This window comes from Ovis aries, chromosome 3 (assembly GCF_016772045.2).
Source record: "Ovis aries strain OAR_USU_Benz2616 breed Rambouillet chromosome 3, ARS-UI_Ramb_v3.0, whole genome shotgun sequence".
NCBI lineage: Eukaryota > Metazoa > Chordata > Mammalia > Artiodactyla > Bovidae > Ovis > Ovis aries.
The window spans coordinates 168,882,531-168,898,050 of record NC_056056.1 but is presented as its reverse complement, the minus strand read 5'-3'; the positions used below and the strand labels follow the sequence as shown (position 1 = coordinate 168,898,050).

The window sequence follows — 15,520 nt, the reverse complement described above, 5'->3', positions numbered from 1 at the left end:
AGATGACTTAGTGACTAAACAAGAACAACAAAGAACAAAGTGGGCTAAATAATCCACACCACACTGCCTAGAACGTAGTAGATCTTAGTACCTGTTAGTTTGTTTCTTTCCTTCCTCTTGTCTCACTTTTAGAACTTAGAGAAGTTCCAGTTGAATAATGAGGCCTGTCCAATAATGTGATGCCATGTTTGTATTTCAAGTAAAGTGAGAAATATATGTAAACACTACTTTTAAAGTGATCTTCATATCCAAACAAGGGTTCTTTCAATGGTTTGGCTCATGAGAAAAAACTTTAACAAAGCTAGAAGCACCGTGATTCAAGGTCTCTTTCTTCTTCCTGCCTCTCCCTCACCTCTTCCCCCTACCCCTGCTGCTGCTGCTGCTGCTGCTAAGTCGCTTCAGTCGTGTCCGACTCTGTGCAACCCCATAGATGGCAGCCCACTAGGCTCCTCTGTCCCTGGGATTCTCCAGGCAAGAATGCTGGAGTGGGTTGCCATTTCCTTCTCCAATGCATGAAAGTGAAAAGTGAAAGTGAAGTCGCTCAGTCGTGCCCCTGTTTCTCCCAATTCACTTCCCCTGTGCATGAAAACCTTTCTCCAACATGAGAATTACTGAATACAAACTGAATGATTGAACAGTTAAAAAATAAAGTTTAGTCTATAAAAGATTTGTAAAGTGGTTAGTAACCCATATTTTCTCTGAACTGGTTTTGTACAGCAGCCTGGACCTTGACATAACCTCCCTCCCTGGCTCTTTCCCTGTCTCGCACACATGCGCACTCATTCTCAATCTCACTCTCTCCTCTTCTCTCTCTTTCTATTAAGAAATGAAAATCTCATGAAAGTCATTTCCGTGTCATGTGTTCATGCATTTAACAAAGACAAGTTAATGCCTAGAATGCATGTAGCACTCTTCAGGGTACTTGGTCCATGGTGTGCATCTTAAGAAATGAGATGGGATTTGAGGAACTGGTCAATTAGCACATGCCTTACCAAACTAAAACATTATTGTCATGTTTGCTCAACATTTGTGCAGCTTATCTACCTAATTATAGCTTAGGAATGATCAGGAAAAACAATGTGAGTGTGACCCTAGGAGAGGTTGTGATTGATGCCACTTTAACTCCACTCTGCGTCAGCTTTACAACTGGCCACGGACAAATAGCATCTTGCTTTCAACTGCTTGTACAGGTAATATTGAGCAACTCGAATCCCCTTAAATAGATTCCCAAACTGCTACAAACTTTTTGACCTTCTTAAGAGATCTAGAATCTGATTGGTTCTATTTAAAAACCTAGCTGTTTTCTTTTAAAACAAAGAACTCAGAGACTTGGGATAGACTTAAGAATTTTTTTTTAATCTGAAACTAGGAGGATTTTACACAGTTTGAATTGTGAAATGAAAATTGCATTATTTGGTTTAGCAGGTGCATAATGAATTATTACTACTTTTAATGTTAGCCAGACATATCCCTACATTCAAGAAATACATCTTATACACAAATAACTATAATGTTAGACAAAAAAATATTCTTATAATAGATGATCTAAAAATGCCACTGAAAACAGATAAGGAAGAGATTTGTTCCTGTTAGGTGGGATTAGAACGGGTTTCATAAAATATCATCATATCCAAAGTCAAAGAAGAGGCATAAATACGGAGACATAATAAAAGCAACACAAGTATATTATAACCAGTAATTCCACCTGCTTGGAACTTGGGGAAAGGGAAATAAAATTAGAGGATTTGTAGTAATCATGAAGACCCCAAAATGTCATCAAAGGAATTGGGAGTTTATTATTTTTTTAATTTTACTTTATTTTACTTTATAATACTGTATTGGTTTTGCCATACATCAACATGAATCCACCCCGGGTGTACATGAGTTCCCAATCCTGAACCCCCCCCCCCCACCTCCCTCCCCACATCATCTCTCTGGGTCATCCCAGTGCACCAGCCCCAAACATCCTGTATCCTGCATGGAACCTAGACTGGTGATTCATTTCTTACATGATATTATACATGTTTCAATACCATTCTCCCAAATCATCCCACCCTCTCCCTCTCCCACAGAGTCCAAAAGTCTGTTTTATACATCTGTGTCTCTTTTGCTGTCTCGCATACAGGGTTATCATTACCATCTTTCTAAATTCCATATATATGTGTTAATATACTGTATTGGTGTTTTTCTTTCTGGCTTACTTCACTCTGTATAATCGGCTCCAGTTTCATCCACCTCATTAGAACTGATTCAAATGTATTCTTTTTAATGGCTGAGTAATACTCCATTGTGTATATGTACCACAGCTTTCTTAGCCATTCGTCTGCTGATGGACATCTAGGTTGCTTCCATGTCCTGGCTATTATAAACAGTGCTGCGATGAACATTGGGGTACACGTGTCTCTTTCAATTCTGGTTTTTATTTTGAAGCCAGCAAAAAACCATGGAAGTGTTCTGAAACAAGGAGTTATAATCAAAACTGTCCTAAAGAGATTATTCTGACAACCATGTATATACTAGAATTTGAAATACCAAAGGAAGGAGGATGAACACAGAAGCCATAGTTGTATTAGGCCAGGTGGGCCTGAACTCAGAGCGCAAAATCACAGTAGGTGTCAGTTCCTTGAATTAGGGGAATAGAGCCAAGAGATGCTATGATGAGGGATGACTGGAATTGGGGAGCTGATGTCAGTGGTGAAAGAAAGAATGTAAGATGCTTTGCAGTTTAATGTCTGTGTGCTTGGGAGGTCAACAGTGCTCTTCAAAAGATAAAGGAAACAAAGAAAGAAAAGATCTGCGGAAAGAAGGAAAGTGATGTTTCATTAATTCAATGAATATTTATTGAGCACTTACTATGTGTCAGGCACTATTCTGGGGGGATGAGCGTTTACTTTAATTTTTAAAACACTTTATGTGGCAAAGGCAGTGTTCTCAGTCTGTGTGACTCCAAAGGCAGAGCTGGAGCCAGTGAGTAGGAGTCAGCTAGGGCCTCCCTGGTGGTTCAGCAGTGGAGAATCCACCAGCCAATGCAGGAGACCCAGGTTCAGTCCCTAGCTCAGGAAGATCCCCTGGAGAAGGAGGTGACAACCTACTCCAGTACTCTTGCCTGGAAAATCCCATGGACAGAGGAGACTGGTAGGCTACAGTCCATGGGGTCGCCAAGAGTCAGACACGACTGAGTGACTAAACAACAACAGCAGGAAGAAAAGCAGCCTTCCTAATAAGTGGAGGCTTTTTGATAAGTAGTGAGAGCTCTGTTACAGGCTGTATTCAAGCCTAGATTGGATAATATTCTTCAAGGGACTCCTGCATTAAGAGGGAGGTTAGACTAACCTCTCTGCAAGTTCTCTCTCAATCTTAAGACTCTGTTCTTTTCATGATCTACTCCTATGGGCTCTATTATTAATCTCTGGTTTCTCTCAATTATTAAATAAATTACTCAGTCTGTCTGCCATTCAGTAAAACACACATTTACATCTGTTATTCTTAAATTATTCTTGGTTAGGGCTCTTCTTCTTTATTAAAAAATTCTACCCAGTAATGTTACCTCTATGCCTAATTTAGAATGTCAGCCCTGGTAGATTGGGTTATAAATATCAGAGGGGAAAAGATGTTTTGTGCCTAATAATATTTTTGTTTGTAAGAAGCCACACAGATGAGAAATGAATTATCTTGATTTCAAGATTGCAATGCAGTTTCTGTATTTTGCAGCAATTCAAGAAGGGAAAAAAAAAAAAAAACCACTCAGAGAGGCTCATTTTGATACAGCACGGTAAAGAAAGAGAATAATTGTTCTCCAACACTGTAAAGCTTTAGATCGGAAACATTTATCTGTGCTGCGTTTTAAAAAAATAAGAAAGGGAAGGAAAGGAAAGGAAAGGAAAAAGAGAACCTGTCGGGGGCTCCCCTATAAGCTATGGTTAAAGCTTTGCATTTCCTGGTGTCTTTTGAAACGTAAAATTCCACAACAAATAGCTCTGTAACGTATAACCAGTATGAAGATTCAATTCAGTTTTAAGCACTTTAGTCTGCTTTTGAATCTTGCTATTTTCTGCATTTGTTTTGACTGCTCTCATCATTCAAGATTGACGCTTGGATGGGTGTGTAGGAGGAAGCAGCAGCAGCAGGCTTACAGCTTGCAGACAAAAAAAATCTGCCTTATCTGATGGCTATTATTGAAAATGCGAGGTGTAGCCTGGGCTGGGTAATGAAGGGGAGCGAGCGAGGGGGAGCAAGGAGCATGGAGCTGCATACTGATGAGTGTAGGAGTACTTGATAAAAAGAATTCTGGCTGCTGGCCGTGCATTGCTCATTGTGGAGTACTCCAACAATCACATAGAACGCAGACCAGCCTAAGCTGACAGCTTGATATGCCTTCTTCTGCTGCCTGGTTTTGGGGGCTGTGTGACGTACTGGTCGGTAGTAAAGATTAATATGTAAGAAATGTGGAGCTAGGATCAAGTCATACTCCACAGCCTGCCTGGCAAACTATGTTTTACTTCTGACTTTGCTCTCTCGCTGAGAACATTAATCTGTCAAGCTGGCGGGCTCCTTTGATAGCAACTTTCCCAGGAGCATGATGTGGCAATGCCACCTCTCAGCCCAGGACTACCGCTATTACCCCGTGGACGGCTACTCCCTGCTTAAACGCTTCCCTCTTCATCCTCTTACAGGACCCAGATGCCCTGTCCAAACAGTGGGACAATGGTTGGAAAGCATTGGGCTACCTCAGTACGAGAACCACCTGATGGCTAATGGATTTGACAATGTGCAGTTTATGGTAAGACGCTCTCTGTGTCCACGGAGCTGCCTTTTGTCTGTCTTTGCTTCTTATGTGTCTTACACGGCTCAGAGGCAGCCTGATTTGCACCAAAACTGGTCAGTTTTATATATGTAACTGCATTAGAAAATTGGATGCCCTTAGGACTGAACCGACTGTGTAACATATAGGCACTTGCTAAAAAATGAGATCTATGTGCATCCATATACATGTGTATTATATGAATGAACCGGTGAGAGTACTATTTATAGGCAGTGAAAGAAGATTAACATTTATATTCTCCCTGTCATTCTTTGTGTGATTTTTATAAATCTGTCATCTCAGACTACCCAGTTAGATGATGATAGCACTCTTCAGTTAATTCTAGATTCCTGAAACATTTCATTTGGGTATCAGCACTTAGTGATTAATTAAACAATTTGTTGTGTTTATGGTCTGAAGATCATTTTTTTTTCCTTATAATTGTTCAATAAGGAGTTTAAATTGTGTGGATGACCTTTAGTTCATTAGCAAACTGATTCGAATGATCTATTATAGAGAGCTTTCGCTTAGTTTACATGCTGATTGAAGAGCAGCAAGGTGTTGTTTATGATTCTAGGTAGAAAACAAACACTTCCATCAATTAACTGTCAATATCTAGAAAGAGAGGCTGATGGACTTAGTACATTCGTGTACTTCTGAATACTGGTCTGCCTGCAGTCTAAAGCTGGTCGTGCAAACTTCCCACTGTGATGAACATAGGTGAGGAAGGAGGATGGGGAACTGTGCAGACCCATAACACAGCTTTGTGACCATTCACATGCCTCCCCCGGTGCTCATCAGTTTCCCCTGGTAAGCTACGTCACAGTCAGTATTACCTTTCTTTGCTTTTAAGGTCCCATCACACACATTACTAATTCCTAAATTTAGAGAGAAAATACTTAACGTAGGCATGTAGTACAAAATGGCTTGCAGAAACAATTAATAGCTATTTCTAAATAAAATACTGGAGCTTACACCTGAGGCTTATTAATAATAAAATTGATAACATTATAGTGAGAGCTAGGCACGTCTTTTTATTTTCATTTTAGATTATTCTCTCCAAGCTTGACTTGACTATTGTAGATTTGAAGATTATTTAAACTGTTAAACTTTTGCTTCTCCAAAAATGTGTGTCCCATGAGCTTTTTTTTTTTTAAGCTGCATCCATGTAGTAAGATGTATGAGCCTTAAGTAATTGTACCCATAAAACTCTTAATGAACCCACTTTTAAATAATGAGACATGCAGCAACTATTATTTTTCTCATGTTTAAGAATACTGTCACTGATGAGACAGATTGTGTAGCGATTGAAATGGGGGGGAAATACAATTTGCTTCAGTTCCTGTGAGAGTCTTAGGACAGACTGAGTAGAATTAGGACAGCCTTAGGACACTAAACAGATGACACCAAGAATTAGAGGAGCTATTACATTTATTGCACATTTGCATGAGTCTTTATTCTTTCTCCTTATCTCTCCTTGAAATAAGGCTTTCTCACTCCCACTCCTCAAACCTGTGTCCAAATTTATTCTGGTCCTGTAAGAAGTTAGCTAGGTCTTTGGATTCTCTGGATCATTTATCTACTTTGAAAGATTTTAATTCAGCATGATTTTCCTCTGAATGTTACACACTGTAGAGTAAATATAATCCCTTTTTGAAAACCCAATGCAAAGGTTAATCAAACATGTTTCCAATAAGCATTTGGAGATTGGAAAAAGCATTCATGAATAAAATATGTATAAACACTCCAAAATGTATCTGGACATATATGACAAAACCAAGGTCTGATCCTCTCCATAGACTGTCGACTTTATTTTTTCAATTCAAATTATTATATATGATTTTTCAGAAATTAAGAAAACATAGTTAATTCAGAAAAATCAAACACTTTCTATACAAGACAGAATTTTTAAAATTTGAATTATTATTCAGAGGAGTTAATTATGAAAATGAAGCAAATCATAAAACAGTGTCATCAATTATCACTTTGCATGCTGCTGTACACCATTTATTTGCTACTAGCATTATAAAAAATCAATTTCTATCTCTATAAAAATTATTTATTGATCTCCATAATCTAATTTACATAATTATGAACTTAGTTAAAGTACACTAATATGATCAGCCAACTTTAAGAAATAGGTTTCATTAATGCGGTGAAAAATCTGTTGGACCTGCTTAGTCTCCATTCGGTATCATATTCTAGCTTTTGTTTTTCTTGAAGCACATTCTGACCTGCATTTATTCATTCTGTTGCCTAAGCAACAAGCACCACACTCCTATTAACTATGATGTAGTGCAGGTCTTATTAGCTTTTTAGAACAAGACAGTAGAGACATCAAAAGGATATAATTAATGTTGGTTGAAATATTGTAGTGCATCCATGCATAGATATTCTTTATTTAGGAAACATTCTCAAGAGTTAATTTTTCATTTAATCAATATTCCATAATGAATATGAGTTTCAAAGGGCCCATATAAGTAAATTTCAAAGTATATATTGAAAGCTTTGCAAATTTTTTGTTAATAACTGTTCTACATACTCTTACACATAAACACAATATATGAATGATTTATCCACACAGCTGTGATTAACTTTAATAAAGATTTTTTACATCAATTCCTAGGCAGAAAAGAAGGACCTTGTTAGAAAAGAAGGACTCGTTTATTTTTAAATATTTATCCATTATTGTTTCTCCTTTGGGCTCTTAAAACTTATTCTTGATTTTATTTATGTATCAATCATTTTAAAATACCTGGATGTTTAAATTCCAAACTTTTTCTTTATGTTTCTGGTCCTGGTTTGCAGAATAGTTTTGCACAGGACATTTATGTGTCCTTAAAAATATAAAATAAGTGGAAATAGGTACAAAGAATAATTACAAAATTACACATTAGACTTTGGGAAAGTTTAGATCTATGTGGCAAAAGTCCCTTCAACACAGAAATCCTTTGTTTGAAGCCTTGTTCAAGCCCCACTCTACCTGTCCATCCCCTCTGAAGTCACGTTATCAGCTCCCATCTACTTCAGCATGTCTACCTGCTACTCACTAGCCTCTGAGAGTGTCACCATGGTTCTCTGATATCCCGTTTGTTTTCCCCAAATTTGTAACATATAGGATGTGTATGACTTTAAACATTACTTTTTTTTCACTAAGGAGTTCAAGTATGAAATGATTACTGTATAAAATGCTCATGATGATTTACTTTCTTATTGGATATATTTCCATCATCATGTCTTTTCCTATGCTAATGGCTGCTTCCTAATATGTAAGCCTCAAACTATCTGTTCTTGTCCTGATGAATACTGATTTATACACTCCCTCAGCTGTCACAGCTATTTCCTTTCCTTCCTCTCTTTCATCCTCAAAGGTCTAACTCAATTTCTGCCTTGTTTCTATAGCTTTTCTTAAGGGTTCCAGTACTTAGCAGCGTCTCTTTTCTCGATTTCATGTAGGGGTTGTATTTGGCATGAAAAATTACATTTGGCATGCCATTATTTACTCTCCAGGATTGGGAGTTAAGTTTTCACTTGAATATATCTTATCTCCCCAACTAGACTAGAAGGTCTTCGAGTCCAAGTTCTACGTATTCGGTTGCCTTGCTTTCCTAGCACTCCTAGCATAATGGAGTGCACACAGAAATCTCCCCATGAAAACTGGATCCACAGCAGATTATTATAGATGGACATCCAGCCAAGGACTAAAAGCCTCATCCTGCCAGTGGGAACATAGAGCATTAGTACCTTTTATCCATTCATGCAACAAATACTCCTTAAACATTTCCTATGTGCTAATGGCATTGTTAATTAAATTACTAAGGGTATAACAATAACCCTTAAAGGGTATGACCTTTGACCTCAAGCAGGTTACAGTATTGCTCTTAGACCTATCATATTATTTGCATGAGCATTGCATATACATTCCTTCATGTGCTAACACAAACGTGTATACACACGTTATATCATGGGGATCTTGTCATTCATCCTTTCATATAATCACCATCCTTCAGCATATTACTTACCAGGAATTGTTTTTTCAGCAGCAAATTACAGTAAGCAATGGTAGAGGTAAAAATCTATCATAGCTTGGAGTAGAGTAAAGAAAGATATAGATACTGATAACATTTAAACACTGGCAGTGTTATGATAGATTCGTCATCCAAAGACCATAGTAAGAAGTTTCTCTAGCTTGGAGAACTGACCACTAGCCTCACCATGTTTTAGCAGACAATCATATTTGTAAACTCTAATCAAAAGGGGAAAGGAAAGAAATTATACCAGCTCATTATTTTAGCACTTCCTGTGCTTTCTAGCAGTTGCCATCCAGGTTGACTTGGATGCTTCGACCACTATTAAAATTTCAAAATGCATACAGAATAAGATATAGAAATAATACCAAGAGCCCTACATGAATTAGCATTTTTGTACACTTGGGTAGGTAGCATTCATAAAGAATTTACTGAAGGTCAAAGTGAGTACTGCCTATTAGACACAGAAGTAGAGTCACAGAGGTCTTGGAAGTCATCCATTTGAACCAAAGATTTGAGCAAGATTGATCTTAAAAGTATTTAATTCAAACCTTTTTTCATTTTTTTTGGTGCATTTTACATGCTAGTCAACTTACTTCTTTTCTTCTCTCTTGCATAACTTTTCTGTAATAAGAGCACCATTTGCAGTTGACCTGATAAAACTGACCTTTTAAGTATCTTGATCCAAGTAAGAAGTTAAACTTCGGAAGCAGAAAAATAAATTACCCCTAAAAATAAGACTAATAACCCCCACAATGTTTTCCTGTTTCAAATATTGTTTAAGAAAATGTTATAAAGTTACTGAGATTTAAGGGTATAAGAGAAATATACCTGCCACACTCCCTATGCCTTCCTATTTCTGAAACAGGTGGCTTTATATTGAAAGTGCAGTTGTAATTCTCTGTATTCATTTAGGCCAGTAGTTACATACCCACTTTTGAAAAAATATCTTTTTTTTTCCATTATTGGCATTTAAAATCTGTTGGTAACCAAAAGTCAAAGCCAGGAGGGAGTTATTCTTTATCTAGACAACAGCTTAATTACAAGTATAATAGGCAACAGCCTCGCAGTGCTGTGAGAGAGGACTGAAGTAAGACTTCTTGTGTCCGCTGTCTTGCTTCTGTATGGTTTGATTTACTCACCTGTAAAATCAATGCGATGAGAGGTCTGCGAGAAATGTTCTTTGGGCTCATTATTGAATATTTTGAGCTCTTTAAGGATGCAGGGTATGATAGCAGTGCCGGCAGAGCTATTAATTGTTCTTGTAGCTCTCATTAGCCTTGGAAGGACACTGATGGCTTGTGCAGCAGAAAGTCAGAAATGAGGGCATGTGCAGGCATGGCCATCTGAGAAGGATGGATGGCCTTCAGAAAAAACAGCAGTCACAATTCCAATCCCGTGACTCCAAGGAGAATCAAGCCTTTCCTCCTACCTGGAAGTTACTCTGATTACATATTTGAGCATTAAAATATGCTGCCCCATTTTCTAATAAAGCACTGCTACAGCTACCGTTCCTAACTAATGCTCACACGAAATGGCCTTTAATTTAGTCATGCAGCATATTTGCATACTTATCTCCAGTATTGCACCAAATGACTAGATCTTTGGGATGAAGAATTTAATCATGAACTTTAAAAACTTACTAAAACTGCTGAATTACAGACTGATTTTTAAGAAAGTCAGCCACAATCATATTTCATCTCTTCTTTAAATGGACAGATCTCTCAATGACCTCGATTTTCTCATTTCCAGTCACCTCCTTTACCCCTATAATCCAGCCTGCTTCCCAACTCTTCCACAAAGTTTGTTCTCTTTTAAGTAAGCTGTAACCTCTTTCTTACCGAATCTCCACCCCACCCTCTTTTTTTCATTACTTCATTTCTCTTTGACCTCTTTCAGTGACTGATTTTCACTCTCCACTCCTTATTGGTACTTATTCCCTTGCTGAAATTTGGTTTCTGTAACATTGCACTGCCCTTTCCAATCACTCCCAGTCTCCTCATCCTTCTGCCTCACAGGGTGGAGTTTGTTTAGTCCCTACTCTTCAATGCTTTCTGCCTGGCATCCAGCACCGTCTAGCTACTCAAAAAACATTTCTGCATACGTGTCTGAGTACCAAATATGTAGCACACTTGCTTCAGCCCTACTCTACTTAAAACCTTTCAATGATTCTCAATTGCCTATGGGAGATCATATTTACAAAATCCTTAATGTGGCTTTCATATTCAGGACCCTTTATGATCTGCCTGATCCAACTTATTTTCTAGCCTCATGTATTATTTCATCTCTTTACTGTTCTCCAGAACTGGCATTTTTCTGTCATTGCCTGGCCTTTGCACATGCTGCCGCCTCTGCCAAGAATGACCTTCCTTCCCCTCTTAACTCCTTTTTATCCTTTAGATCTTAGCCTGATTGTCACTTCTTTTAGCCGCCACTTCTTCCCTGACCTCCCAAGTATGGGTTCGGAACCCTTCTTTCCCCTTGTCTTACGGTGCTATATTCCCTGTTTACTTATTCATCTACCCCACCACCTCTGCCACCACAAACGCTACAACAGGGGTGGCAAACTTATTCTATAAATGGCCATATAGTAAATAGTTTAGGTTTTGAAAGCCATATGGTCTGTGTTGCAAGTATTCAACTTTTCTATTGCATCATGAAAGTGACCATAGATAATACACAAATAAATGGACCTAACTGTGTTCAAATATAACTTTATTTACAAAAGAAGAGGCAGATCTAGTCAATAGGCCATCATTTGCTGCCCTTGCACTTGATTCTGAATTTCTTGAGAGTTAGAAATATGCTTTGATCCTCTGCATCTCCAAGTACAACCTCTGACTTACATATGCAGACACAGTAAATGTTTGATGAAAGGAGGAAGAAAGGAAAAAAGGAAAGAGAAAGGGAGCAAGGAATCAGGCAGGTGGGTCCAATAAGGTTTCTGAGAGCCTGTTTAATTTAGAGATCCCAGCCAATAGCTGAGGATATTCAGAACAAGATCCAGTCTTCAGGAGTCTGTCAAGAGCAAAAGTGGGGTTTTGCTCTAACCAACCAGGCTGGAGTATATTTTCAGTAAGGGAACTACACAGGCATAGGAACTAGAAAAACACAGCTGCAGAGGAAGCCTTCTATTCCCTCTGTTTGGAATTCCTTTCTCTTCCCTCTTCACCTCATTTTGCAGCATTTCATTGTGTAGCACTGATTGAGCTTAAGCATCACGTCCTCCAAGAAGTATTCCCTAATGCCATTTTGTCATCTAGCTAGCAGGACTGCCCTTTCTCTGTGCACCCCTGGCATCCTTTTCTTGGCCCTAAGCTAGGCCTTATTATACTTCATTGCAATTATGTTATCTGTTCAGATGTCTGCCTTCCACCCTAGAAAGTGAGATCCTGAGAGGCAGAAAGTGGGTCTTATTTATCTTTGTATTCCTAAAGCCTAACGCAGGGCCTGGCATATAGTATCTTCTTAGTAAATATTGATTGGATGACATTTTTAAGTTTTATTTAGTTTCGTATATTATATAAATTATATCTCATGTAACTCTCACATCTTCCTATCAGTATGGGGTCGCAAAGAGTCGGACATGACTGAGCGACTGAACTGAACTGAATAATGAAGATAATGAGATTCACAAAGTTTTAAAAACTGCCAAGCAGCACCTAGAGTTTAAAACCAAACTTCTTTGACTTAAAAGTTCCTGTTCAATCCACTAAAACCATACTGTTTCATCACTCCTCCCTTCATTCATTCAGTGAATGTATACAGAGCCCCTGTTAGATTGCGAACACTGAACTGAACAAGGGCCCTGCCCTTCGAGCCCTTGAAACTTGGCCTATTTTTGGTCCTTTGAGGGACCTCTTCATCTCATTTCTTCCTACTTTTCTTTCTCATCCTCACTGCCTCTCCAGAGGACCTCTGTTTTACCAAGACCAGAACTTGCACTGCCAAACAAATATGTATCTTCCTTTCTCTGTTCATAATTTCCCTCCTGCCTAACATAGCCTATCTCCTCCCTATTCCCTATTCAAGACTTGTTCCCTGAGGCCTTGGTCTTTCTGTCTGCTCTGCGGAGGCTTCCTCTACTGATCTGGACCCTGCCACCCCTTCAGCTTCACCTCTCACCCGCCTTAAGCTGTGTTGAATTGTTATAGTCTTCATTGCACCACACTTGCTCACAGATCCATGCCTTTGCACACACAGTTCCCTGCTCAGAACAGTATTTTCTCGCACTCATTTTTAGCCTGAGTAACTCTTACTTCAAAATCTGACTCAGAGTTTCCTTCTGTAGACCCTTTAAAACAACTTCTTTAGTATTGCTCAACTATTTTTCAGCAGCCTCTCATGGCACCCTGCTTATCATCCACGGTGGGATCATCTAACTTCTTCCCCTAGGAGAAAACAGTGTCTGGTTCAGTGTTACTTTCCCAGTCACTAGCACATAATTGGTTCTTGCATGAATTTTCTGGGGCTGCCACACACTGGAGGGCATGGACTATAGCGATATATTGTCTCACAGTTCTGGAGGCTGCAAGTCCAGTATGTCAGCAGGTGTCAGCAGGGTTGGGTCCTTCCTGACAGCTCTGAGGAAAGCGTGTGTTCTGTCCTTCTCTCCTTGGCTTTGCAAAGATGGCTGTCTTCTCCTCATGTTTTCACAGTCTTCCCTCTGTGTGTGTCTATCCAGTTCCTCCTCTTATAAAGACACCAGTTATATTGCATTCAGGTCCACCCTAAGGACCTCATTTCAACTAGACTGTCTCTGTAAAAACCTTGTCTTCAGATAAAGTCACATTCTGAGGTACTAGGAAGTTAGTACTTCAACATAAGAATTTGAGGAAGGGACATAATCCAACCAATAGCAGTTCTCAGCAAGAATGTGTGAATATCCTTTGTTTATTATACCTCACATTGCCAAACACAGTGCATAATCGTTACTCAGTAGATATTTGCTTAATTGAATCAAAGTCAAAGTCAACCTACTTGAGGTTTATGTGAAATTAAAAATGTCTAAAGAATCTGATATTACTCTTTCATCACTGACAAATGCAATCTTCCTGATAGCTTACTTAGTTTTAGTTAATATGAGAACCAGCAAAGCCAGAACCAAGAGCTTCCTACCTCTCTAGCCCTACACTCTTTCCATTTTACTTTGCAACCTCTGTTGGCCCCTAAATAAATCACATTTGCAGAAAATGTTCATTTGTTTGTCATCCTTATAGTTGATGTCTATCTGATAGAGATATGCCAAAGGAATAGGTGATTAAACAAAAGTTGTGTTTTATAGGAAGGAAAGAAAATATAAGGAATTTAATAATATAACTACCATTAATCAATAACTTTTAAATATTTTTTTCCATACATTGTATTTCCCTCTCTCACAAATGTTATAAAGTATGTAGTGTTATTCCAGTTTTAAAAAATGACGAAACTTGGCTGCTGTGGGTCTTCATTGCTGCGCGTGGGCTTTCTCTAGTTGCAGCGAACGTGGTCCGCTCCCCAGTTGGAGTGCGCAGGCTTCTCACTGTGGCGGCGTCTCTTGCTTCAGAGCACAGGCGCTAGGGGGCGCAGCCTTCAGTAGTTTCGGTGTAGGCTCAGTAGTTTCGGACCACCCGCTCTAGAGTGCGGGCTCAGTAGTTCTGGTGCACTGGCTCGAGCACGTAGAATCTCCCTGGAGCGGGGAATGAACCCCTGTCCCCTACACTGGAAGGTGGGCTCTCAACCGCTGGACCACCAGGGAAGTCCAAAACTTAGTTATTCAGAGACTTACATCTGGCCAGGGCAATCTGAGTCTAAAGGGAAAACATTTTCAGTAAGAGTTGCTGAGGCAATGTATGTGGGCAAGATGAGACAGTATGGGTTCTGGACACACAAAAATAGCATGAGCATTTTTGTTCTTGGGGTGATACAGGGGATGATGATTCAGAGGGGAACCAAGAAGAGGTAAGAGAGAAGAAAAATCTTGCTTCATGCAGAAAGTAGGCAGTCTAGATTAAGGAAATTTCCTACCACACAGGGTTATAAAAATAAAGGTATAACCCTGAGTTTGACCTCAGACCAGGAGACCTTCTGAGTGGGACTCATCCCATGCATGCAAGAGACACTACATGAAACAGGAGCAATGTTCATGGAAGACATGATTACATCTTTTGGATATAATGCAAATGGAAGACTTATTACAGCTTTTCTAAGAAGTAGTGAATATGATTATGAATGGCAACAAATTTTTATCCACAAGAAAACTCACATGAGAGATACATAGAAACATCTTACAGAGCATTGCTTACATGTCCCTGACTTCCTAGTCTGGTCTGTGTGTACCACACACATCATAGACGTAGGGAACTATTCATTCATTTAAGAGCATATGAGCTGAAAGAGTAAAGAGTCCCTGTGACTCTACTTATAGAAGTATCTTAGGAAGAGAGAAAAATGCAATGAATTATTAACATAGGCTTCTGAATATCAGATCATTGATTTCTGCCCTTTGAGTTAACAGAATTAAATTTCAGGTGGTTAAATTTTTACCTTCTGTCAGACTGAGAAAAATTGACTAAGATTCATATCCAAAGCATTGTGAAACATCTTGAGTTTATAAGCCAATGTCTGTTTAGATGGTTGGCAAGAAGAATAAGGTTTGTCCTTCCAGAGTGTTGAAGGAGATCTTGGAATAGGGAGACCTAGAATCTAAAAT

General features: G+C 38.9%; 1 protein-coding gene across 6 annotated transcripts in view; it reads left to right on the top strand.

The window, feature by feature from the left end:
• Positions 1–15,520, top strand: part of ANKS1B (ankyrin repeat and sterile alpha motif domain containing 1B) — a 1,156,475-nt gene that overhangs the window by 716,035 nt on the left and 424,920 nt on the right. For 5 of the 6 annotated variants that reach the window (XM_060413093.1, XM_042247116.2, XM_042247115.2 and 2 more), the window contains exon 15: positions 4,674–4,780. In XM_060413093.1, coding sequence (XP_060269076.1) covers positions 4,674–4,780 — 107 coding nt within the window. Of the gene's footprint in view, positions 1–4,304; positions 4,781–15,520 lie in introns of those variants that run through there. The other variant, XM_042247121.2, reaches the window with a different exon arrangement.